The sequence below is a fragment of the Scardinius erythrophthalmus genome (genome assembly GCF_964197995.2).
Source record: "Scardinius erythrophthalmus genome assembly, chromosome: 6".
Classification (NCBI taxonomy): domain Eukaryota; kingdom Metazoa; phylum Chordata; class Actinopteri; order Cypriniformes; family Leuciscidae; genus Scardinius; species Scardinius erythrophthalmus.
In genome coordinates, this window is record NC_138226.1 from 27631352 (window position 1) to 27653527 (window position 22176).

Genomic DNA, 22176 nt, shown 5'->3' on the forward strand with positions numbered 1-22176 from the left:
ACGTTAGGCTAAACAAAAACAGAGCAAACTATAACCTGTTTTTGTTATTCATAACAAACGCGAAGAATCAGAGAATTTTCTAAATTAGTTAGGCTATATCAGCAATTTGAAGACACAGTTGTACAAAATATGTTGAATTGAATGACTAAATCAATCTAAGACAATAAGTCAATCATTTCCATTTGTTCATTAGATCAACATAAGTTAGTTAGCATCGCGGCTAAAACCTTCATACCAGATACTGTGCAATAAACGAGTGGTAAACACTGTAAAAACGTAGTGATGTATAATAAATTTAGTTTATATATATGTGTGTTTAAATATATAGTGAGTAGACTCTGTATTTATATTTATTTGGCGAGTTTACAAACCTTGTAATGGAGAGCCGAATAAACGGCGGAAGCTTTGATGAGAGGAGCCGTTAGTTTCCTGATGACGATCAGCTGAGCTTTGTTGCGCGCGAGCAGCGCAAGCATATCTGAAGCGACGACAGCAGAGGAATAGCAGCAGTTTCGTGACTGAATAAAACTTTTCTCCTCCTGCTTCTTCTTCTTCATATAATATTATTATTATTTAGTGTTGTTGTTTAAGGTTTAAATGACTTAATAAAATAGGCCTATACTAAATATATGTAAGCTACCCAAGTGAAAAAGACTAGGTTACTGTTAAATGTATTAAAAATGCATTAAAGTATATTTGTATTGTAGGTCTACTAAAAACACACTCAAGTACATTTTTTATACATTTAATAGTACATCTTTTTCACCTGGGTATGTATACTGAATCAAACTTGCCTATAATAATAATAATAGGATAATAATAATAATAATAATAATAGAATAATAATCTAATTCAGGCCTCACTGAACCATTGGGTTCCTCCAGATGCTGGCTTTAACATAAGAGATCTTCCAGGAACCACTTAAATGTTAAAAGATCTTCCAATAACCCTTCTATCGCATTCAAGTTCCTCTATTTTCCCCTATAAGCACTTCGAGGTCTCATAGTAATGAAAAGGTGACTCCAGAACCTCTGAAGTAAATACAAAGTGCTTAAAGGATCCCATAAGTTCCAGCAAGAACCTCAAAGATTGTCAATGCTCTTCCAGTTACCCTTCTATAGGAAAAAGAGCTTTGAGGCACCAAAATTACATTTTGAAGTTCCTTGAGTATCCAACAGGATACTTGAGGCTCCTTTAGTTTTTACAGTGTATAATGTGTGTGTGTACTGGAAAAGTCTGAGGGTGAAACAGCTGAAGGGGATTTTCATTGTGGCAAAAGCCTTGAAGTGACAAATATGAAATGACAGTTCATGTCCCTATGTGGCTTTTTCAATGAAGACCTCTAAAAAAGCTTATTTTTTCAGAGATACACATTGTACAACCTTTTGGACTTGGCCTTTATTGGTGCTCTGGAGACAATAATAAACCAAATCAACCAAGACTTTTGAGAATCTACAGTGGCCCCAAAAGTCATTGCCTCCCCTGAGCCCATTGAGTTTAATGTGTGTGGTGGGTTTAGTGGGGGGTTATTGAGAATGAATGAATGAGGGAAAGTCACGTGAGAGGAGGCAATGCCACCATCACGCTATGATTGGCTGTGATTTGTTCACGCAGTAAATCCCACCCATTGTTTTAGTACTGTATGTGTTCCGTGTCTGTGAACAAATGAATAAGTGAATGATCAGCTTGGTGCAATTAAAGGTACATATTCGTGCTTGTGATTGGTTGTTTTGGATTGGTTGGATAATCTAAATCTAATAAAATTGAACATTTCTAAGTGTCCTAAAGGTTTTGGGTTATCTGCTCACAGTTATGTGTTACCTGTTTTTAATTGCCTAAGCCATGACTGAATAAAGGCTTTTTATATATTTCCTTAAATTCTCGAGTACCTTGGCTTGATGATTTTATATTTTAAGATATGTCAGTGCAAGTGGCTTTCTGTTAAAACAGCTCAGACATGTATTTTAGTCTGGGACTAGGCTTAAGCCTTGTCTGTGAAACCTTGAGTAAGAGTTTACAGGCGGTAGATTTTAATGTTTTCTTCCAGTGAATTTTTTTTTTTGTCATGCCATAAAATAGCTCGAATGTAACTCTACACCCTAGCTTCATTTAGTATATGAAGATCCATGAATATGCTAATTAGCCCCACCTCCACTCACGCACCTCACAGAATCAACTTACCGAGGTAAACTATGCACAATGGTATCGCTCTTTATACCGTCAGACACATAACAGTAATTAATATGATTAGCCTTTTGCTTGTTATCAAACAGCTAATAATGTGTTGCTAATGTTACACAAGCTATGTTCCCCTTCAGACAAACATCAGAAATGGAATCATCAGATTTTTCATATCAACAAAAATAAATAAATACAGGGATAACCTGGCTTCTCTTGAGACCCCCCTTAATGATATGCTAAAGCCTGCCAGCATGTTGACGTGATTGGTTTTAGGGTAGTTTGTGCTGTCAGAAACACCAGTGATTTCGATAGCGTCTTTTTTTCACTGCAGTTTAAAAGAGAAAATCCTCAGCAATGGAGTTGACTTAGGAATTTAAAACACCACATAGACATACAAACAACATTAAAAACTTGATTTTCACCACAGGGGGACTTTAAGACAATGCTACAAGGAGAGAGCTGATTGTTTTTGCTGTGCCAAACCACGTGTAACCATATGTCCCACCAGACGTGTTTGAAAACTTGCAAATGCATTGGTGGAAGAGTGGAGTAACACCTCACACCAATAACTGGCAAATATCTTGTGCAGTCCATGAGGATGAGATGCTCTGTAGTCCTTAAAGCATGTGGCAACACCAGATAATGAATGCTTTTGATATTGACCCCCCTTTGTTCGGGGACTCATTATTCCATTTCTGCTCTTCAAATGAAATTTGTTCATTATATGTCCCAGTTGATGAATACTTTTATGTTCACACAAATATTTACACGTTATGAAATTTCTATCAGCCTGAGAGTTTGACTGAGAAAGCCAAAGAAGAGCAGAGGCAGGAAACAAAACATAAAATGACATACATTAATAATAATAAAATAATGAATAAAATTATATCCACATAAATGACTAATGATTATAAAATTAATAAAAAAATGAAGAAAATAAAACAACAGATGTATGTTAGCTCTCTTAAAGTAACACACTCACACACACACACAGTGAGAGGAGGTTTCTTTTTTTTATCGTTTTATCATCATAGTTAACGTCCTCGTGTGGAACAGACCTTTACTGTTTGTCCTCTTTCTCTCTCAGGTATCGTGTCTCTAATATCCTTGGTGGTTCTTTCTTACGACCGCTACAGCACATTGACGATGTACCATAAACGGGGTCCAGACTATCGCAAACCTCTTCTGGCAGTAGGGGGTTCTTGGCTGTACTCTTTGATCTGGACAGTGCCCCCTCTTCTGGGCTGGAGTAGTTACGGGCTGGAGGGAGCGGGAACCAGCTGTTCTGTATCATGGACCCAGCGCACGGCCCAGTCCCATGCCTACATCATCTGCCTGTTTATATTCTGCTTGGGTTTACCAGTGCTCATCATGGTCTACTGCTATGGAAGACTGCTCTATGCTGTCAAACAGGTAAACTGCGTTTCTGTGCTGTGTCAAAAAACTGCCTGGGATTAGAGGCAAAAAATGATTTTATGTTACTGAATTTGTAAAGACTCTGACAGGATCTCAAGATGTTTGAAGATGCTGCCAATTCTCTGGATGCACACTGAATCATCCACATTCAGACAAACCTACTGAAGTGCTAATTCAGAGAGGAAGGGGACTGTTTAATTGGTTGCTGGAAAAGAAAACTGGTTATCCAACTTTGTTAACGGTTCGATTAAACCCATGTTTTTTTTTTTGTTTTTTTTTTTTTAGAATCATGAGCAGTAGAAGAAACCTGTCGAGACAAAAAAACCTAAACCCTTCCAGAGAACTTGCCTAGAGTGTGATTGTATATAATCTGCAGTAATTTGCATTTTTAAGCAAACATAGTTGCTGCTCATGACAATCACGTATTTGTCCAATTTGCAGCATGTTTTGGCCAAAAACAACCCACTGGACAAGAAAGATCTGAATTAATTCTTTCCCCAACAGCATTTTTAAAAAAAAGTTGCCAGCCACCGCCAGTGTTTTTGATCATTTTCATAAAAATTCTAGCTTCATGCATTCTTTTATTTTAGCAACTCTTGAATGTGGGTACGTTTCATGTAAAAAGCACCATTTTGAGCAAAAAGCTGAGAAACTTTTTGTCAAAGACTACATCTGGATCGGATTCAGAACGATGATCAAAATCGAGTACATGGAGTAGATCGAGTCCATCAACACTCACAAAGCTTCACAGTCCTATAGCTTGTCCTGGGTCGACATCTCATTCATAAGCTTCATATGCTATAAGCATATGATTACACATGATGTTGCTTATTTCTTTATCTTCTTCGCATGTGTTTTGACCCCGAGATTCTGTACTCTTTCAGAAGATGCGTAATAACGCCCCCTACCGTATTACAATGAAAACACGGAAAGTTGGAAAATTCCATCAATGGCGGGGAAGCGTTATCTCATGACTTAAATTTCTGTCAATGGCAGGGAAAGAGTTAATGTCATGGCAAAAAATAAGCATTATCTCACAAATTACTTAAATTTCCGTCAATGGCGGTGAAAGAGTTAATGTCATGACAAAAATAATATTTTTTTTATTTTCTTACTGTAAGTCTGGCCACCATCGCTTTTTATGATCGTGAAAGCGATAAATAACATGCTTTCTTTTTTCTTGACATTCTTTTCTTTTTCTTTTTCAACTGAGAAGTAAAATATACACCTTGTCAGATGCCAACTCTGAATAGATTTATTCTCCCTCCTGAAAGCAATAAAAGAGAAATGAAAAGGGCTTTGAAAAGCTTACCTGTAACCTGAACAAATAAGCTTTATGTTGTCGTGGTGACCATACATCCTGTACAGTAAGAACATAATCTTAAAAAAGTGCTATTCTGTCCTCAAGACAGTTTTCTTCATTTTAAACATGAAAAAAATTATTATTTTCTTATACATTTACAGCATGTTCTGCCCAAGTTGCTGGTTCCTTTAAAAACCAGTTAAGAGTGCATCAAATCTCATTTGTGTGTATAGCAGTGTGATTGGATTTGGATGCTATATTATCAGGGCGTCCCAGTCACTGGAATGCAATTGGGTTCAGTTGGCTGCTGTGAGGAGGATAAAATTTCACTCTGGCTTGAGAAGGACAGCTTTATTGTACAAGCCTGCATGTGTGACAGATCCTGATATATGCAGTTTATCAAAAATCTGATGTAATATTAATCAAAACATTTTCTCACACTTACATCTGTGACTTGCTGGGTGCAAATCTGAAGCTTGCATATGATGCTTCATATATAATGTGAAGGGTCCATGTAATAAATTGGGTACCTTGACATGTTCAGACATTAATCCCATCTACTCACCATCAATCAGAGAAATTTCATTTACGCAGAGGGAGGACAGGTGCTTGTAACAAATAAATGAGCCTTTACTTCACTGAAGATCAAGGAGGAAGAGGAGTTTCTGTAAATGTCAATTATAGTGAATGTAATTAGAAAGCCTTGCAAATTCATTAGTGACGTTTACATAGAGCCATTAAGAATTCAACTCTCAGCTCAGTTGGAATGAAAAGTCTTAACAAATATTATCTATCTAAGCTTGATCCAGAAGAAAATTTATGCTAGAGAGAATTTCTTATGTGCTTAGCTAGCAACCTGACAAGGAAGATTTCTTGGCATTGCTGTTTGGATTTAAAAAGGCAAATACTTAACTCTTTCCCCGTCAGCGTTTAAAAAATAAAATAATAAAATCATCACCCACTGAACAGCGTTTTTGATCATTTTTAGAAAAGTTTCATGGCCCCCAGAATATTCTGTTGTATGAATATTTGATTATTCAATATATCAAAAGAAAGAACAGACCATGTGCTTTAAAAAAAAAAAAAAAAAAAACTTTATTCAAGCTTCATGCACTCCTAATGTTTGCACAGTCCTGTAACTTATCCTGGGTCGACATTTCATAATATATAATATATATATGAGGTTATTGGTTATATATCAACCTCTCACGTTTGAACTGTACATGGCTCAAATTCTTAACCAGTGCTTTCTCTGTACTTTCCTTCAGTTGCGACTCTCCGTGGAACATGGCTAATCCATTCAGCCTCATTTCATTTCTGCACCTTCTCTTTTCTTTATTCTATCTTGGACAGCAGTGATCGATAACTGGTGAAGAGTTTAATGTCTCTTGGTAGAGGAGACAATCAAATGGAACAAATAGACTGTCCCAGCTGCACAATTACACAAAGCAAGTGTGACTACAGATGTTAATCAATGGAGTTATGTAGATGTGTAAGAACAAAAGAGAAAGTTTATAGCGAGTTGTAGAGCTTTGACTGGTTAGCCTCTTTTTTCATTAATGGCTATTTAAGACACATGAGTCTTCAACATGAAACAGATTAAACTGTGAAATGCATTTTATGCATTCAAACCATAAACAACATTTGTTTTTTGCCATTGTGTTTCTGTGTGGGGGTGTTTGGATGCAAGTATATTGCATGAACGTCTCAGTTACTATTGTAATCTCTGTTCCCTGATGGATGAAACAAGACGTTGTATCGAGACTGACAATTGGGGTCCCTGGTTCCGGTTTGGACGGCAAGATGTGAAGATGTGCACTGTACACGCACCAAACCAGATAAGATGGCCTAGAGTGTGACGGTGGAGGAAAACAGACAAACAAGTCAAGGTCCAGGCCACAGAAGGCGCAATGGCGCAATAAAGGCGCAATGCGAGCAACTAATGGCACTTTTTCACTGCATGTTATGGCTTGGTACGGCTCACTTTTGGGGGGTTTTCCACTGTGTACATTACCTAGGACCTGGTACTTTTTTTAGGACCTCCTCAGTTACAACCAAGCCTTACCGGTACTAAAATGTGACGTGTAAACACTGCTGATCACTAATTGGTAAGATAGAATTGTCACTACCAGAGTCATTGGATTTGTGACATGAGACACCAAACCCGCTAGATATAAATAGTCAGCAACAGCCACCGCAGTATCATTTGTTCGCACAATTTTTTTAAGTGACTTGCTTTAAACGACCGTCGCACACAACTTGAAGTGGTAAGAAATGGCTGTATCGTGGCGAAGGAGATGTGTTGCACTGCGTGAGGCAAATGGTGGTCATGCCAGATACTGACTGGTTTTCAGACCCCCTGGACCCCCCCCCCCCCAATACAGTAAAACTGCACATTTTAGAGTGGTCTTTTAATGTGGCCAGCCTAAGGCACACCTGTGCAATAATCATGCTGTCTAATCAGCATCTTGATGAGGTGTGACCTGTGAGGTGGATGGATTATCTTGGCAAAGGAGAAGTGCTCACTAACACAGATTTAGACAGATTTGTGAACAATATTTGAGAGAATTAGGCCTTTTGTGTACATAGAAAAAGTCTTAGACCTTTGAGTTCAGCTCATGAAAAATGGGGGCAAAAACAAGTGTTGCGTTTATAATTTTGTTCAGTGTACTTTATGTACTTTAGGTGCTGTTATCGGAAGATGCACAAAAAGCCTTTGATCGCATATAATATGAATATTTATTCACAGCCCTGAATAATTTTGGTTTCGGAAAACCAAAAACTTGGATTAGTATAAAACAAACAAAAAAATTCTCCTCCAGTCCCTTCATCGGGAGTAAGGCCTATCCTCACTCATCGGCAGCCTCTCCTCTCCTTCCCTGGGTCGCCCATCTCAGGGCCGCTTCAAATTATTGTCAGGGTTTTTCAGTCTGCTGACGGGAAGGCAGTGCTACTTTCCTGCGAGATGACCTCTTTGGGGGTTGAGCTGCTGACCCAAATGGTGGTGGGGCCGGTGCAGCCTTCGCAAGGGGCCGCCAAAATGTGCTTGATGGCCTCCGTCTGCATTTTCACTGTAGACAACTGCTGTGCAAAGTCCTTGGCAGTGTCGCTGGAAAAGCAACCTTTGGAGATTGGAGCATCAAGAAAGTGTACTTTCTCTTCATCCCGCATCTCTGCAAGGTTGAGCCACAGGTGGCGCTCCTGGACCACGAATGTGGATATCGTCTGATCCAGAGCCTGCGGCGCGACCTTCGTAGCCCGTAAGGCACAGACGGTTGCTGAGTGCAGGTCCTGCATCACCTCTTGGTTGATACTATACCCCTTGCAGATCTTTCAGAATTCTGACCTGAAAAACTTTGTGAGAACTCCCCACCAGAGATAAAGTAAACGTACATGCCCTGGACAGAAGGGCACGGATGAAAATGCATCTTTAAAAAGGCGTGATCCGCCATGCAGAGGACAGTTGCCTCTTTTATCTGCCGCCGAAACACCCAAGGGGAACTCCCTGCACTTATGAGACCACTGAAATGTGCTACAGGATCCGGCAGCACTGGAGAGATGATCGGATTCATAGATTTGATTCCACAAGTGCCCCGAAGAACAAAGCTGAAAGTGTGCAGCACACCAGCCTAATTTTATACCCATATGTCCGGGGAAAGGGCTGGCATGCAAATTCCACTCGCCAGTTCTCATTGGCCTTTCCTGAAATTACAGAGATGTTGGCTCTCAAGTGCAACCCATAGTGTCAGTCTCAACACGTTTTCAAAATGAATAAATCCCAGAAGTGATATTAGTAATATTTAAATCATTCTGCAAGTGTACTTTGTTAATCATGAGTTTACAAGTTGCAATTCTACATAATGCACAAAGAATTCCGATATGTACAGACTGTTGTTTTGTCATTTCTGAAAGGCATGCAAATTAAAAATACTATTTGAATTGAATGTTGTGGCTTATACAGGACTTTTCAGGCTTCAGAGTGCACTTTGAGCATTGGTAAGGTGCTCCTTCATTTCATGAAGGGTCCTCATGAAGGATAGTGTCAAAGATAAATAAGCACTTACTTTCATCCCCACCCACAGTGTCATAATGAAATCAGAACTTGTGTACAGAAAAATGTACAGTAAGGTTATTGTTTCTGAGTTATTGTAAGTTGACCATCATAACATTATGGATGGATTAAAAGGCAATAATGCTACTGCCTGGCCATTCAAAAAATAAAATATCAATGTTTGATATTCTACCTCAATTTACCTCTTCCTCGTGCTGTATATTTTGAAATATAATTCACAAACCTCTCTTTAAATTCACCATGAAATTACATTCACAATCCATTTACTTATAACAGAATATTCAACTAGTGTAAAACTAATTTATTAGGCCTCTTAAATTACTGAAATAATTGGCCAAAGTGATGTGGAACTGTAATAGGGACAAAAGACCGGGAACTTCATAGCTGTGCATTTACTAGAAATAATAGAGTGCTGCAGTCTTGACGTCAAATACCGGAACACTAATTCGCCAGTGGTTCCATCAAGATTTTCCTATGGGTTTAAATAATGGGGGTTCCCTTACGAGAACGTTCTCTCGTACTGCGTTGAAAACGCTGTGGGAAAACTCCTTTTCTCGAGAATATTGAAGCCTTTATTTTAAAACGCATTGCTGCAGCACATGCAAGAGCTAGAAGCTCGCGTGAGCGTGCTGATTGGCTTGTGCAAAGCAACTGTACGAACCAATGGCGGATCAGCAGAGGAGCGCGGACCAATCGGGGCGCTTGGCACTCTGCCAGAGTCAAGCGCGCGAAACCGCACGTGACAGAAGAGTATAAATACACAGAGAATCCGCCATTTGACAGATTTTATCTCCTTCAGCTTTCGACTCACCTCGTCGCTGATTCTCTCCAGAGTGAAGCCGCTCGTCGTCGAACAGCCTTCCAGCGGAACTGCTTCGCATCTCGGCGTCTGCCAAGCTGAGCGTTTCCCTGTGGCATCCGACGAGTATCCTTTTTTCTAACTCAAAAAGAGCATTCTAAGAGAGCAAATCGCTGTTTTCACAGCGCGCGGCGTTGTTTCAAATGCCGCTCACCGTGTGTGACTCATGCGGTGTGTTGCCTGCCTCGGCCCTGAGCACGCCGAGGCAGCGCTCACTAAAGGCGGCTGCCTCCACTGTGACGGAATGCCTGTTGCCACGCTCCGTGCCAGATCTTCCGCCGCCTCGCTGAGTGTTCCCGCCCACCTTCCATCTTCGGCGCCCCGTGAGCCCCGTAGGAAGAAGCGGCGCGACCAGAGGCCTCCTGAACGCGCTCATCTGGACGAATGCACGCCGGGTCTCTCCCCGCACGCTTCGCCCGCGCCTTCATCTCCAGTCCTGTTCTCACAGAGCGACCAACGCCCCTCTTCTGAAGCGGCAGGTCTCGTCTCTTTCGGTCTGTCAGCAGAAGAACTGGACGACGCTGTTTCTATGGCGGCATCTGAAAGTGAGGAATGGTCGGGCTCCGCGGACCCCGCCCCCCTCTCTCAGCTGGATCCCACTGACACTCGAGCGAGCATTGACGCCGAACTCTTCCGTGTCATGTCTCGCGCTGTCGAAGAACTGGGACTCGACTGGCTTTCCCCAGCTGAGCCTACCAAAAGCCGCCTCGACGAATGGTACCTGCCGGGGCGCCAACAGGCCCCTCGTCAACGTGCCGCTCCCTTTATGCCCGAGGTCCATGATGAGCTCACTAAAAGCTGGCGCGCGCCTTTTTCAGCGCGAACGCGCTCTTCAGCTTCTTCAACGCTCTCCTCTGTCGACGGCGCTGAAGAGAAGGGGTATGTTTCTCTCCCTCCATTAGAGGAAGCGGTCGCTGCACACTTATGCCCCCCCACTGCTGGGAGTTGGAGGGCTAAAACCGTGCACCCCTCTAAGCCGTGCAGGACCACTTCGGCTCTCGCCAGCCGCGCTTATGCTGCCGCCGGTCAAGCCGCCTCAGCACTCCACGCTATGGCGACCCTGCAGGTGTTTCAAGCTAAGCTCCTCTGCACTATGGACGAGTCTGGCCCGGACCCAGACACCTTCAAAGACCTCAGGAGTGCTACAGATTTGGCGCTGAGGGCCACAAAGACCACTGCGCAAGCACTGGGCCGCAATATGTCTAGCCTGGTTGTCTTAGAGCGCCACCTGTGGCTTACTTTAACGGAGATCAGGGACGCTGACAAAACTGCCTTCCTCGACTCTCCAGTCTCTCCATCCGGTCTCTTCGGCCCTTCTGTAAATGGCTTCGCTGATCGCTTCACGGAGGCTCAGAAAGCTTCAAGTGCTATGAGGCACTTCCTGCCCAAGCGCTCTAGCTCGGTCCAACGGCGCCCCAAGAGCACGCCGCGACCGGAAAAGCCCGCGTCTCAGGTTCTCCAGCCCCGCCCCGCGGCTGACACCACTCGACGCCTGAAAAACGAAACAATTTGCAAAACGATTCCCGTTTCCCAGGCGCCAGGGCCCTCGACCGAAGCTGACACTCGACCATGAGCCCAAGAAGCCGTCCTAACCGGCAGAAAAAGGGGTCTATGTCCCGCCGCGGCCGGACCAGCCCCGAAGATCGCTCGAGTGCTTCTCACAGCCCCCTCTTCAGTTCAGGCGGCTGGAGCAGCTGTATATGCAGACAATGGGCCCGTCACGTGTTACGCACCCCTGCACCCAAACGCTGTTTTAACAGCGACCCACACAGAGCACAAAACGAGCAAAATTTCTCCCCTGACTTCATATCAGTTAGAGCCCCCGTCTCTGGGCGTTCCAGATATGATGATGCCTCTGGCTCTTCGGGCTCTAGCCTGGCAGGCTATCCCAGGAGTTTCAGAATGGGTGATAAACATCATAAAGCACGGCTACTCGCTTCAGTTTGCACGCAGACCCCCGCGCTTTCGCGCTGTGGTTCAAACCTCGGTCAGCAGCACACTGTGTCATGTCCTCCGCACCGAAGTACTAAGTCTGCTAGCAAAAGGGGCTATCGAGAGGGTTCCCCCTTCTCTAAGCGAGTCAGGCTTTTACAGCCGTTACTTTCTCGTTCCGAAGAAAGACGGCGGCCTGAGGCCCATTTTAGATCTCAGACATCTGAACAAGGCTCTCATGTCACGGCCGTTCAGGATGCTCACGACCAGACATATACTGGCGCAAATTCGCCCAGGCGACTGGTTTTTCTCAGTAGATCTGAAAGACGCTTACTTTCACATTCAAGTGAATCCCCACCACAGGCCATTCTTGAGATTCGCCTTCGAGGGGCAGACATACCAGTACACGGTTCTACCGTTTGGACTGGCTCTGGCACCTCGTACATTCACGAAGTGCATGGATGCAGCTCTCTCCCCCCTGAGACAGCGGGGAATGCGCATTCTAAACTACCTCGACGACTGGCTCATTCTGACTCAGTCAGAGGCGGAGTCACATACTCACAAAGCCTGGCTCCTCAGCCATCTAGAATGTCTAGGGCTCAGGGTGAACTTTTCAAAGAGTATTCTGTCACCCAGCCAACGTATCATGTTCCTGGGGACAGTATTCGACTCCGTTCTTATGAGAGCATGGCCCTCCCCGGCCCGTGCTCTATCGATTCAGCGGCTCGCCGCATCGTTCACGGAGGGCTCTCATGCACCCCTCAGAACGTTTCAGAGGATCCTTGGCCTTATGGCCTCAGCATTATCAGTACTCCAACTAGGCCTACTGCGCATGCGTCCTCTTCAGCTATGGCTAGCACCTCGGGTGCCACCCCACGCCTGGCACTCAGGCCGATTGAATATCAAGGTGGATCAGCGCTGTGTTCAAGCCCTGGCCCCTTGGACGAACGCCAGCTGGTTTCAGCAGGGCGTGAGTATGGGGGTGGTCTCCAAGAGGAGGGTGATTTCAACAGACGCTTCCAACTTAGGTTGGGGAGCCCTGTACGAGGGCAGGCCTGCCTCCGGCCTCTGGTCGAGCTCGGAGAAACGCCTACACATCAACTGCCTCGAAATGAGGGCAGTTTTTCTGGCCCTGAAAACCTTCCTCCCATACCTGGCTGGACACCACGTATTGGTCCGGACGGACAACATGTCAGTGGTATCTTACATAAATTGCCAGGGCGGCCTCAGGTCCCGCAACCTGCTTGCCATAGCCACACAGCTACTGTTATGGGCTCACACCAATCTGCGCTCGCTCAGGGCAGCTCACGTGCCGGGCACGTTGAACACAGGAGCAGACATGCTCTCTCGGGGCAGGGTTCCCCCAGAGGAATGGTCTCTCCACCCTCAGACGATTCTCCTACTTTGGGAGGTCTTCGGGAAGGCAGAAGTAGATCTCCTCGCCTCAGAAGACAATCGTCACTGCCCAATCTTCTTTTCAAAGAGCAGGGATGCGTTGGCCCACGACTGGCCCAGCCTTCCCCTCTATGCTTTTCCTCCGGTCTCGATGCTCCCTCAGGTCATCGAACGGATCAGAGACACGAATTGCGCAGTGCTCCTGATAGCTCCTCTATGGCGAACCCAGTCTTGGTTCCCGGAGCTGATACGGCTGTCTGTGACAGACCCTTGGCCAATCCCAGAGAGGCGCGACCTCCTGGCTCAGGCCAGCAGGACTATATGGCATCCCCATCCCGATTTGTGGGCCCTACACGCTTGGCCACTCAACGGGTACCCCAGGACCTCCCAGAGGGCGTCCTGAACACGATCAGGGAAGCTAGAGCTCCGTCTACCAGATGCCTCTACCACCATAAATGGTCAGTGTTTTCCAGCTGGTGTTTAGCTCGAAACCTCGACCCACACACTTGTGAAATTCCAAGAGTGCTATCCTTTCTCCAGGAGATGCTGGATGCGGGTCGCTCCCCCTCCACTCTCAAGGTATACGTAGCAGCCATTGCTGCACAGCATGTATTGGAAGCCGGAGCCTCCTTAGGAAAATGCGACCTTATAGTTCGCTTCCTTAAGGGCACCAGAAGGCTTAACCCGCCTCGGCCGCCATCTGTCCCAGCATGGGACCTTTCTTTGGTTCTGCGGGCTCTTAAGGGACCTCCCTTTGAACCACTTCGGTCAGCCGACCTAAAACCTCTCTCCCTGAAAACCGCCCTGCTGTTGGCACTGGCGTCAGTCAAGAGAGTGAGTGACTTACAGGCGCTCTCTACTAGCGCTTCCTGTCTGGAATTCGGCCCCAATGACTCTAAGGTCATCCTTAGGCCAAGACATGGATATATTCCTAAGGTGCTCTCAACTCCATTCAGAGCCCAGGTTATTTCTCTGTCAGCTCTTCCCACCTCAGAAGAGTTCAGTGATGTTCTCACACTCTGTCCTGTCAGAGCTTTGAGGATTTATTTAGAGCGTTCAGCCTCTTTCAGACAGTCTGAACAGCTTTTTGTTTGCTTCGGGGGCTGAACCAAATGTCTTCCTGTCACGAAGCTCACGCTGTCCAGGTGGATAGTGGATGCCATTGCTCTGGCCTACACCTCACTGGGCCTTACATGTCCCATAGGTGTTAGAGCTCACTCCACGAGAGGCGTCGCCTCTTCGTGGGCCTGGTCAAGTGGTGTTCCTATCGAAGACATTTGTGCGGCGGCCGGATGGTCCGTCCCGTCCACATTTGTGAGATTTTACAACCTGGAAGTTCCTGCTCTGCAGGCACGAGTTCTCTCTATCTAAGCTCTGGCTCTGCGGACCCAGGCTGGTTTTGACATTCCTTCTGTCACATTTGTGCGATGACCGGCTAGTCTGTTTCGTCCACATTTGTGAAACGTTACAACCCAAAAGTCCCTGCTCCGCAGGTACGAATTCTCTCTAGCTAGGCCCTGGCTCTATGGATCCAGACTAGTTATGAAAATGCCTATGTAGGACGTTATGCGGCGGCCGGCTGGTCTGTTCCGTCCGCATCTTAAACCTCTATGGTACCTGCCTTATAGGCATGAGTAGTCTCTATATAACGTATGCGGCGGCCGGCTGGTCCGTTCCGTCCGCATCTTAAACCTCTATGGTACCTGCCTTATAGGCATGAGTAGTCTCTATCTAACGCTGGCTCTGTGGACCCAGACTAGTTTTTGACTCAGACACTGGTTGTCATCTCGAGTTGTGGGATTCTTAAGACTGGCCCTTGGCCCAGCTTTATCTGTTTGGATATCTAAGGGCCCGAAGATTCGGTCTCTTTATCCTAGGCTATTCTGTACTTCCTGGAGCTCTCGGTGAGTCAGATTGGCCAAAGACGACAAGCACGGCGTTTTAAATAGTGTTCCCACAGCGTTTTCAACGCAGTACGAGAGAACGTTCTCGTAAGGGAACGTACTTGGTTACTTACGTAACCTCGGTTCCCTTAGAGATAAGGGATCGAGTACTGCGTTGCCTTGCCGTGCTATTGTCTCTTATGGCAGGTGTCTTTTCGCTTCAGTCGATTTAAACCTGTCAAATGGCGGATTCTCAGTGTATTTATACTCTTCTGTCACGTGCGGTTTCGCGCGCTTGACTCTGGCAGAGTGCCAAGCGCCCCGATTGGTCCGCGCTCCTCTGCTGACCCGCCATTGGTTCGTGCAGTTGCTTTGCACAAGCCAATCAGCACGCTCACGCGAGCTTCTAGCTCTTGCATGTGCTGCAGCAATGCGTTTTAAAATAAAGGCTTCAATATTCTCGAGAAAAGGAGTTTTCCCACAGCGTTTTCAACGCAGTACTCGTTCCCTTATCTCTAAGGGAACCGAGGTTACGTAAGTAACCAAGTACGTTTTCAATTTATGAGTAAAATAAGGTATGTGGTAAACATGACTTGAAAATACTTGGATGTTTTGCTGTACAACGTAAATTACACACACCCACATCATCTTGTTTGGCTTAATGTCCAAGTAACCTCTGTAGTTCCATTTAGCCACTTGTTAGTAACTGCCTTTTACAAGAAAAAAAGTTAAGTAAAAGCTTTAAACATTTTTTTATTAGTGATGTTTTTTTTTATTTTATTATTGTCGTATAATAATACGTGACAATATCTTGAGCTTGTGTTAACAATATATATCTTATTTGAGACATTTAACTAAAAACATACACAAATTTGTAAAAACTGACTTTTGTAGGATGGATCCCCAAGGGCTAAAATGGTAATTAGTTTCCAGGTTTTGGCCAACAAAAATATATCATCCCTGCAGCATTCTATTGCACACCTTAGAATGTTCATCAACAAATTAGAATAAAACTTTCAACAGCCCTGTGTTATAAGACATTTTTTTTTAAATCAAAACTTTTCAAAAATAAAAAATTGTTTAATTTAAGAGAATCATTTTTTTTGCATTAATGCACACAGTTGAATTGACAAAGGGTCGTTATGAAATGTTTACATTGAGAAACAACATTTTTAAATTTGCCAGTTCTTTCTACAACCTCTTATCACTTCATATAAGTGTCCCTGTGTCTGTCTTTTTCTCAGGTAGGAAAGATACGCAAGACAGCAGCGCGAAAACGGGAATACCATGTTTTGTTCATGGTTATCACCACCGTGGTGTGTTATCTTTTGTGCTGGATGCCATATGGTGTCGTGGCCATGATGGCTACATTTGGCCAGCCAGGAATCATCTCGCCTGTGGCCAGCGTGGTTCCCTCTCTCCTCGCCAAGAGCAGCACAGTCATCAACCCGCTAATATACATCCTGATGAACAAACAGGTAAGAGCACAAACTAAATCATATCATTTCATACACAGTAACTACTAGGGTTGGGCCGATAGACGATGCCATTGTCCATCACGATGGGTGACAGACATCAGCCATTGTAGACATCGTCTGATGGCAAACTGGTAGTCATCGCCCAACCCAAGAAACTACTAGGGCTTGAATGCATGAATAAAACTTCTCAGAAGTTTTTTGCTGCAATTATGAGAAAGCTGCTTTTTTTCGAACTTTTTTTATTAGTTGGCATGAAATGGAAGTTGCTATATTTATCTTTTCTTTGTGGGGTATATCAGAGTGAAGCGGCATCTCGAACAAGAAAAAATGTGGGCGGGACTTGACTTTGTTCATGGGGAATTGATTGGATGGTTGAGGTTTGCTATTGCTGTGATGTCCTGTGAGTAACAGGTTGTCCCGCCCTTGAGCCAGTAAACGCATCATCAGAAAAGAGATGTTGATGCAAGAGGGAGGGGAAGATGACGAGGGTATGTGAATTTAAAAACAATGATGAACATGAAAAAAATCACACTACATAATACTGCAATATTCCATAATAAATAAATGATTTCATGGTGACTTAAAAAAAAAAAAAAAAACCTGAGTATTCATATATCTAAATTAAATTAACCATGATACATTTTGTGATTCCTGAAGTTTCAAAAACTGAATGTTCTTCAATAGAATCCCTTCCCTTTCGTACGGTCACTACGAGTTAACTTGCGTCGGTGACTGACGAAATTAGGGGTTTCACCTATCACCTCAGAGTGCTTCATTGCGTGGCAATCCTAAGCACCCCTCCAAAGCCTGTAGGTTTTCATCTACTTTGGTGGCGAAATCCTATAATCCTGCAGGGCAGGCTGCCGCCTCTTTGCATGCCATCGCCATCCTGCAGGTCTATCAGGCACGGAAGCTCAGGGATATGCACAAGGGTAGAACTGACCCAGGGCTTTTAGATGATCTGTATGCCGCCACCGACCTCACTCTCCGGGCGACGAAGGTGACCGCACGCTCCCTGGGCCAGGTGATGTCCACTAACGTGGTCCAGGAGAGACACCTCTAGCTCAGCCTGACCGATATGAGAGAGGCCGAGCGAACCCGTTTCCTCGATTCTCCCATATCCCAGGCTGGCCCTTTCGGCCGCGTGGTCGAGGACTTCGCCCAACAGTTCTCGACCACCCAGAACCAGACTGAGGCCATTAAGCATATTCTGCCCCGGCAGCCTGCTGCTGCCTCCACCCAGCCGCCGGCACAGAATCCTCAGTCTCCTCGCCACCGAGGGCACCATCACCCAGGCTGCGCCATGGAGGTGGCCGCAGGAAGGTGCCCCAGCCCGCTCCAGCCCCGCAGCCTGACAAACGGCAGGTGAAATGGTGCTCCTGAGATGGGCTGCTCAGAGATGGCACTCAGTTCTTTGTAGGAGGTGGTAGCAGGACCACTCCTTCCTCTGGTGGAGGGCCGGGGGAGTCTTTTGATCTTCACTCCCCGCTGCTCACCCCTCGGCGGGCAGCAACTTAATGTGGTTAAAAAAAAAGAATTGATACACCCATCTCTGAGCCCTAAGAGGCCGCGGGACGCTCCGACTCGCCACTCTCAACCCCCTCTGTCGCCAGACGTCTGGGCCAGTCATTCCGCCTCGCTGCCCCATCGAGGGTACGTCTGTGGTTCGCATGACCCCGTTAGTTCAGTTCTTGGGAGCTTGGTTAAAGCTTCCCAAACTGTCCCACTGGGTAGCGAGAACCATCAGGCTCGGCTGTGCGATTCAGTTCACACGGTCTCCTCCCCGCTTCCGGTGAGTCCGCTACACCATGGTCGGTGGCAATGCCCTTGTCATGCGTGCGGAGGTCACCACCCTACTGGCGAAGGGTACGATCGAGACTGTCCCTCCAGCCGAAATTAAGTTCGGCTTCTACAGCCCCTACTTCATTGTAGCCAAGAAGAGCGTGGGTTACAGACAATTCTGGACCTGCACGTCTTGAACCGATCCCTTCACAGGCTTCCGTTCAAGATATTGACAGCAAAACGCATTTTCGAATGCGTTCGTCCGTTGGATTGGTTTGCAGCGATCGACCTGAAGGACGCCTACTTTCATGTCCAGGGGTGCAAACACATGTATGGTCAAAAAAGAGAGAGGTAATCGAAGCCCTCGTCCCGCGGCAAATATCCAGATACTACATTGCCACCATCCCCAACCCACCCACCCCTATAGGCACATAGTCAAATGAAATTTAGAAAAATTATCTTGCACTTCTTCTTCTTGCTTTACTGCTACTTCCTGAAAACAATTTCACCTGATGATTTGAATAGCTCTTTTTGTAAAGAATTAATAATTCTAGGATGATTGGGGTAATTGTGTAGGGTAGGCCTAGTGCATCTGCATAGAAACTAATAAACAAAATACAAGCATCAGGCATGTGATTGGCTAAGGACAAAATAGCAGGAAAATATACTGAGACCCCAATATAGGCCATTTATTAGCCTATACTTTAAATTATCATTTATTTCTGTGATGCAAAGCTGAATTTTCAGGATCATTACTCCAGTAATTACTCCATGATGATTCATTATCAAAGTTGGAAACAGTTCTGCTGCTTAATATTTTTTTAATAACGTGTGATACTTTTAGGATACTTTGATGAATAAAAAGTAATAAAAATTTAAATAAAATTAAAAAGGAAGAAGAATAAAAAAAAAAAATAGAAATCTTTTGTAACAACAATATACTCTACTGGTCAGTAATTTGGGTTCAGTATTTTTTTTCTTTCTTTTTTTGAAATAAATCAATACTTTTATTCAGCAAGGATGTGTTAAATTGATAAAAAGTGATAGAAAAGAAGATTTATATTATTAGAAAATATTTTTAATTATTTTGAATAAATGCAGTTCTTTTTAACCTTTTATTCATCAAATATTTTAGGCAGCAGAACTGTTTCCAACACTCATAATAAATCAGATTTCTAAAGGATCATGTGATAGACCGGATGTCACATGCTGAAGACTGGAGTAATGATCCTGAAAATTCAGCTTTGCATCACAGAAATAAATTATAATTTAAAGTATAATAAATTGAAAACCAATTATTTTAAATTGTAATAATATATCACAATATTAAAAAAACAAATCTGTATTTTTGATCAAATAAATGCAGGCTTGATGAGCAGAAGAAACTTCTTTCAAAAACATTAAAAATAGTAATGTTTCCAAACTTTTGGCCTGTAGTGTATCCCCCAAAACTGCACAACTGTAGGGTAAAACATTAATAAAAAAGTGATAATAAATAATGCGTCTTAAAACTGACATGATTGTTACAAAATCACACAGTCTGGACTCTGGAGCTCTCAGAACAACTGCTTACATTAAGTTTAAGGTAAAAATAACTGCCATGAAATTATAGTATCTTACTCCCATGCAATTAGATAAACTGTTCATTCACTACATGACTTTACCTCTGTCTTTATCCCCTTTTATCCTCTTCTCTTCTTTTTGGCACTGTATCTATCGCAGACTATAATGCTCATTTATAATGTGTCATGTAAATTCGGCCATCCGTCACAATCAGGAAACTTTCACCGTGTCTAGAACTGGCGCGAGCTGCCAGGCCCGTTTCTACGAGCCTGTGTGTTAAGCGCCCTCAAAAAAAAGCAATGTCTACATTGGATGCGGCGTCGCGCACACTACACAACAAATTACCAACAACTGATCGCGCGCGCGCTCTGTTTCTGACGCACTTCAAGCACTCGCTGGGCGGGTATTCCGGGGAAAGATTGCATCTCTCTGCCATCTGTAACCATGTTGACGTGCCGCCGGGGTGGCCGCGATTCGCGGCGATTGTGGTTCCGTCCCGGGTTACCATGGTGACGGCTGAAATTACTCGAAAAAATCGATAATTAGGCCTATTTTTTAAATTACAAATATGCATTTGTCAAAACCGAGAGACTTTCATGCATCAAAATGTAACTTATTAATATATATTTGCGCCTTCTATTTTGTCTGGAAACTTCCAACACTCTTGCGTGTCGCGTGAAAAATAGGCGTCGGTTGTGGTTCTATTTCTAGCACGCGGTTTCGGCGCGGCTCGAGAAGTGTGTGTGTGTGTGTGTGTCACGCAGGCATTGTGCTCTAACACAAGCTCTGACCAGTTAACACGAGAGCGGACATAAAAACGGACACTCCACGCCACGCAGAGAGAAATGTGATGCAGCGCGCGGCAGATCCAGAGTGAGACAGAAACACTAGTGGTTCACGCTTGCGCACATACTGCTGGTTTGGCGCGCAGTGTTCTGATTCGCTATTTCCTATTTACTTGTTGGTGGATGCAATCCAGAATTACTGTTGGTTAAATTATAATCAGACCCTCTCAGACCCCCCCCCCCTCCTTAAAAAAAACTCTTCGGATCTGCACGATTCACACAAGTCACCCAAACTGACGTGAAAAAAGCGGGAGGCGCCGAAAAGCGCGCTGTTTGCACCCCTGCATGTCTCCATTCTTCCTCGACACAGACCGTTTCTACGGTTTGCTTTTGAGGGGCAGCCATATCAGTAAGCGGTTCTCCCATTCGGGTTAGCCCTGTCCCCTCACATCTTTACGAAAGTTGTCGAGGCAGCCCTTGTGCCACTCCGGCAACACGGGGTTCGCATCCTGAACTATCAACACGGGGTTCGCATCCTGAACTATCTTGACGACTGGCTAATTCTATCTAGGATCTCTTTTCTTGGTATATGGAAATCATCTCGGTCGCCATGTGCGCAGCTTACGAGCGAGCGCGCACAGTCATTGCTGACTTGCCTGAGACAATTCAAAGTTTTTTCAGAGGTTCCTTCAGCACTGGCTTCGCAATCGAGTCCCGAGGTGGGCATGGCAACCAGGCACGCTCCGAGTACCAGTTACTCCAGCCTGCCATCAGACCTTCACCCCATGGACGAACCTCAGCTTTCTACGGGCCGGAGTGCCCTTAGAATGAGTTTCCAGGCATGTTGTTGTGTCAACAGATGCCTCCACCACGGGCTGTCAGTCACAATTTCCCCAATTTCGTCAGTCACAGACGTAGCGTCTCTGTTCCTTACTCAGGGAACGAGGGTTACATACGTAACCAAGACGTTATTCAGGGTGAAAAAAAAGTTTCAGTCCCCCCTCCCCCCATTTAAATTATAATTCGTTTTAATAGATTAATAATAATTTATTGTTTTAAATGCTCAAATCATCCTGTTTGAGAACCATTGCTTTTACAGATATTTGAAAGAATAAAGAAAAAAAAAATCTGATATATTACAAATACATTTTTGTTTTCTGTCAAATCTGGACAGATTTACAAAAACAACCAGAAGAGGGACAAGAAATTCACAAGTAGCACACACAATATGTTACTGGGTCAAGTAAAGGTCAAGCTTTTATTATAGAATCAATGGTCAAAAGAACACACAATCATGTAGTGGTTTAGAAATTTAACTCCTTGACAAATGTGTATTAACACATGGAGAAAGAAACATTATAAACATCATATGGCTTTTGAACGTGAACTGGCCTGTAATAGACAATTGCTGATATTTACAGTCAAAAGATCAATACTTTCACAGATATAACATACAGTAGTAGCAGGGATAAAAAAAGGCTGTGTGGTGTAGAATTACAGAAAGAATGAAAAAAAAAAACATTTATG

General features: G+C 44.3%; 1 protein-coding gene across 1 annotated transcript in view; it reads left to right on the forward strand.

Moving 5' to 3' along the window:
- Window positions 1-22176, forward strand: part of tmtops2b (teleost multiple tissue opsin 2b) — an 82560-nt gene that overhangs the window by 54932 nt on the left and 5452 nt on the right. The window contains exons 2-3 of the mRNA XM_081368978.1: window positions 3269-3594; window positions 16286-16519. Coding sequence (XP_081225104.1) covers window positions 3269-3594; window positions 16286-16519 — 560 coding nt within the window. The remainder of the gene's footprint in view (window positions 1-3268; window positions 3595-16285; window positions 16520-22176) is intronic.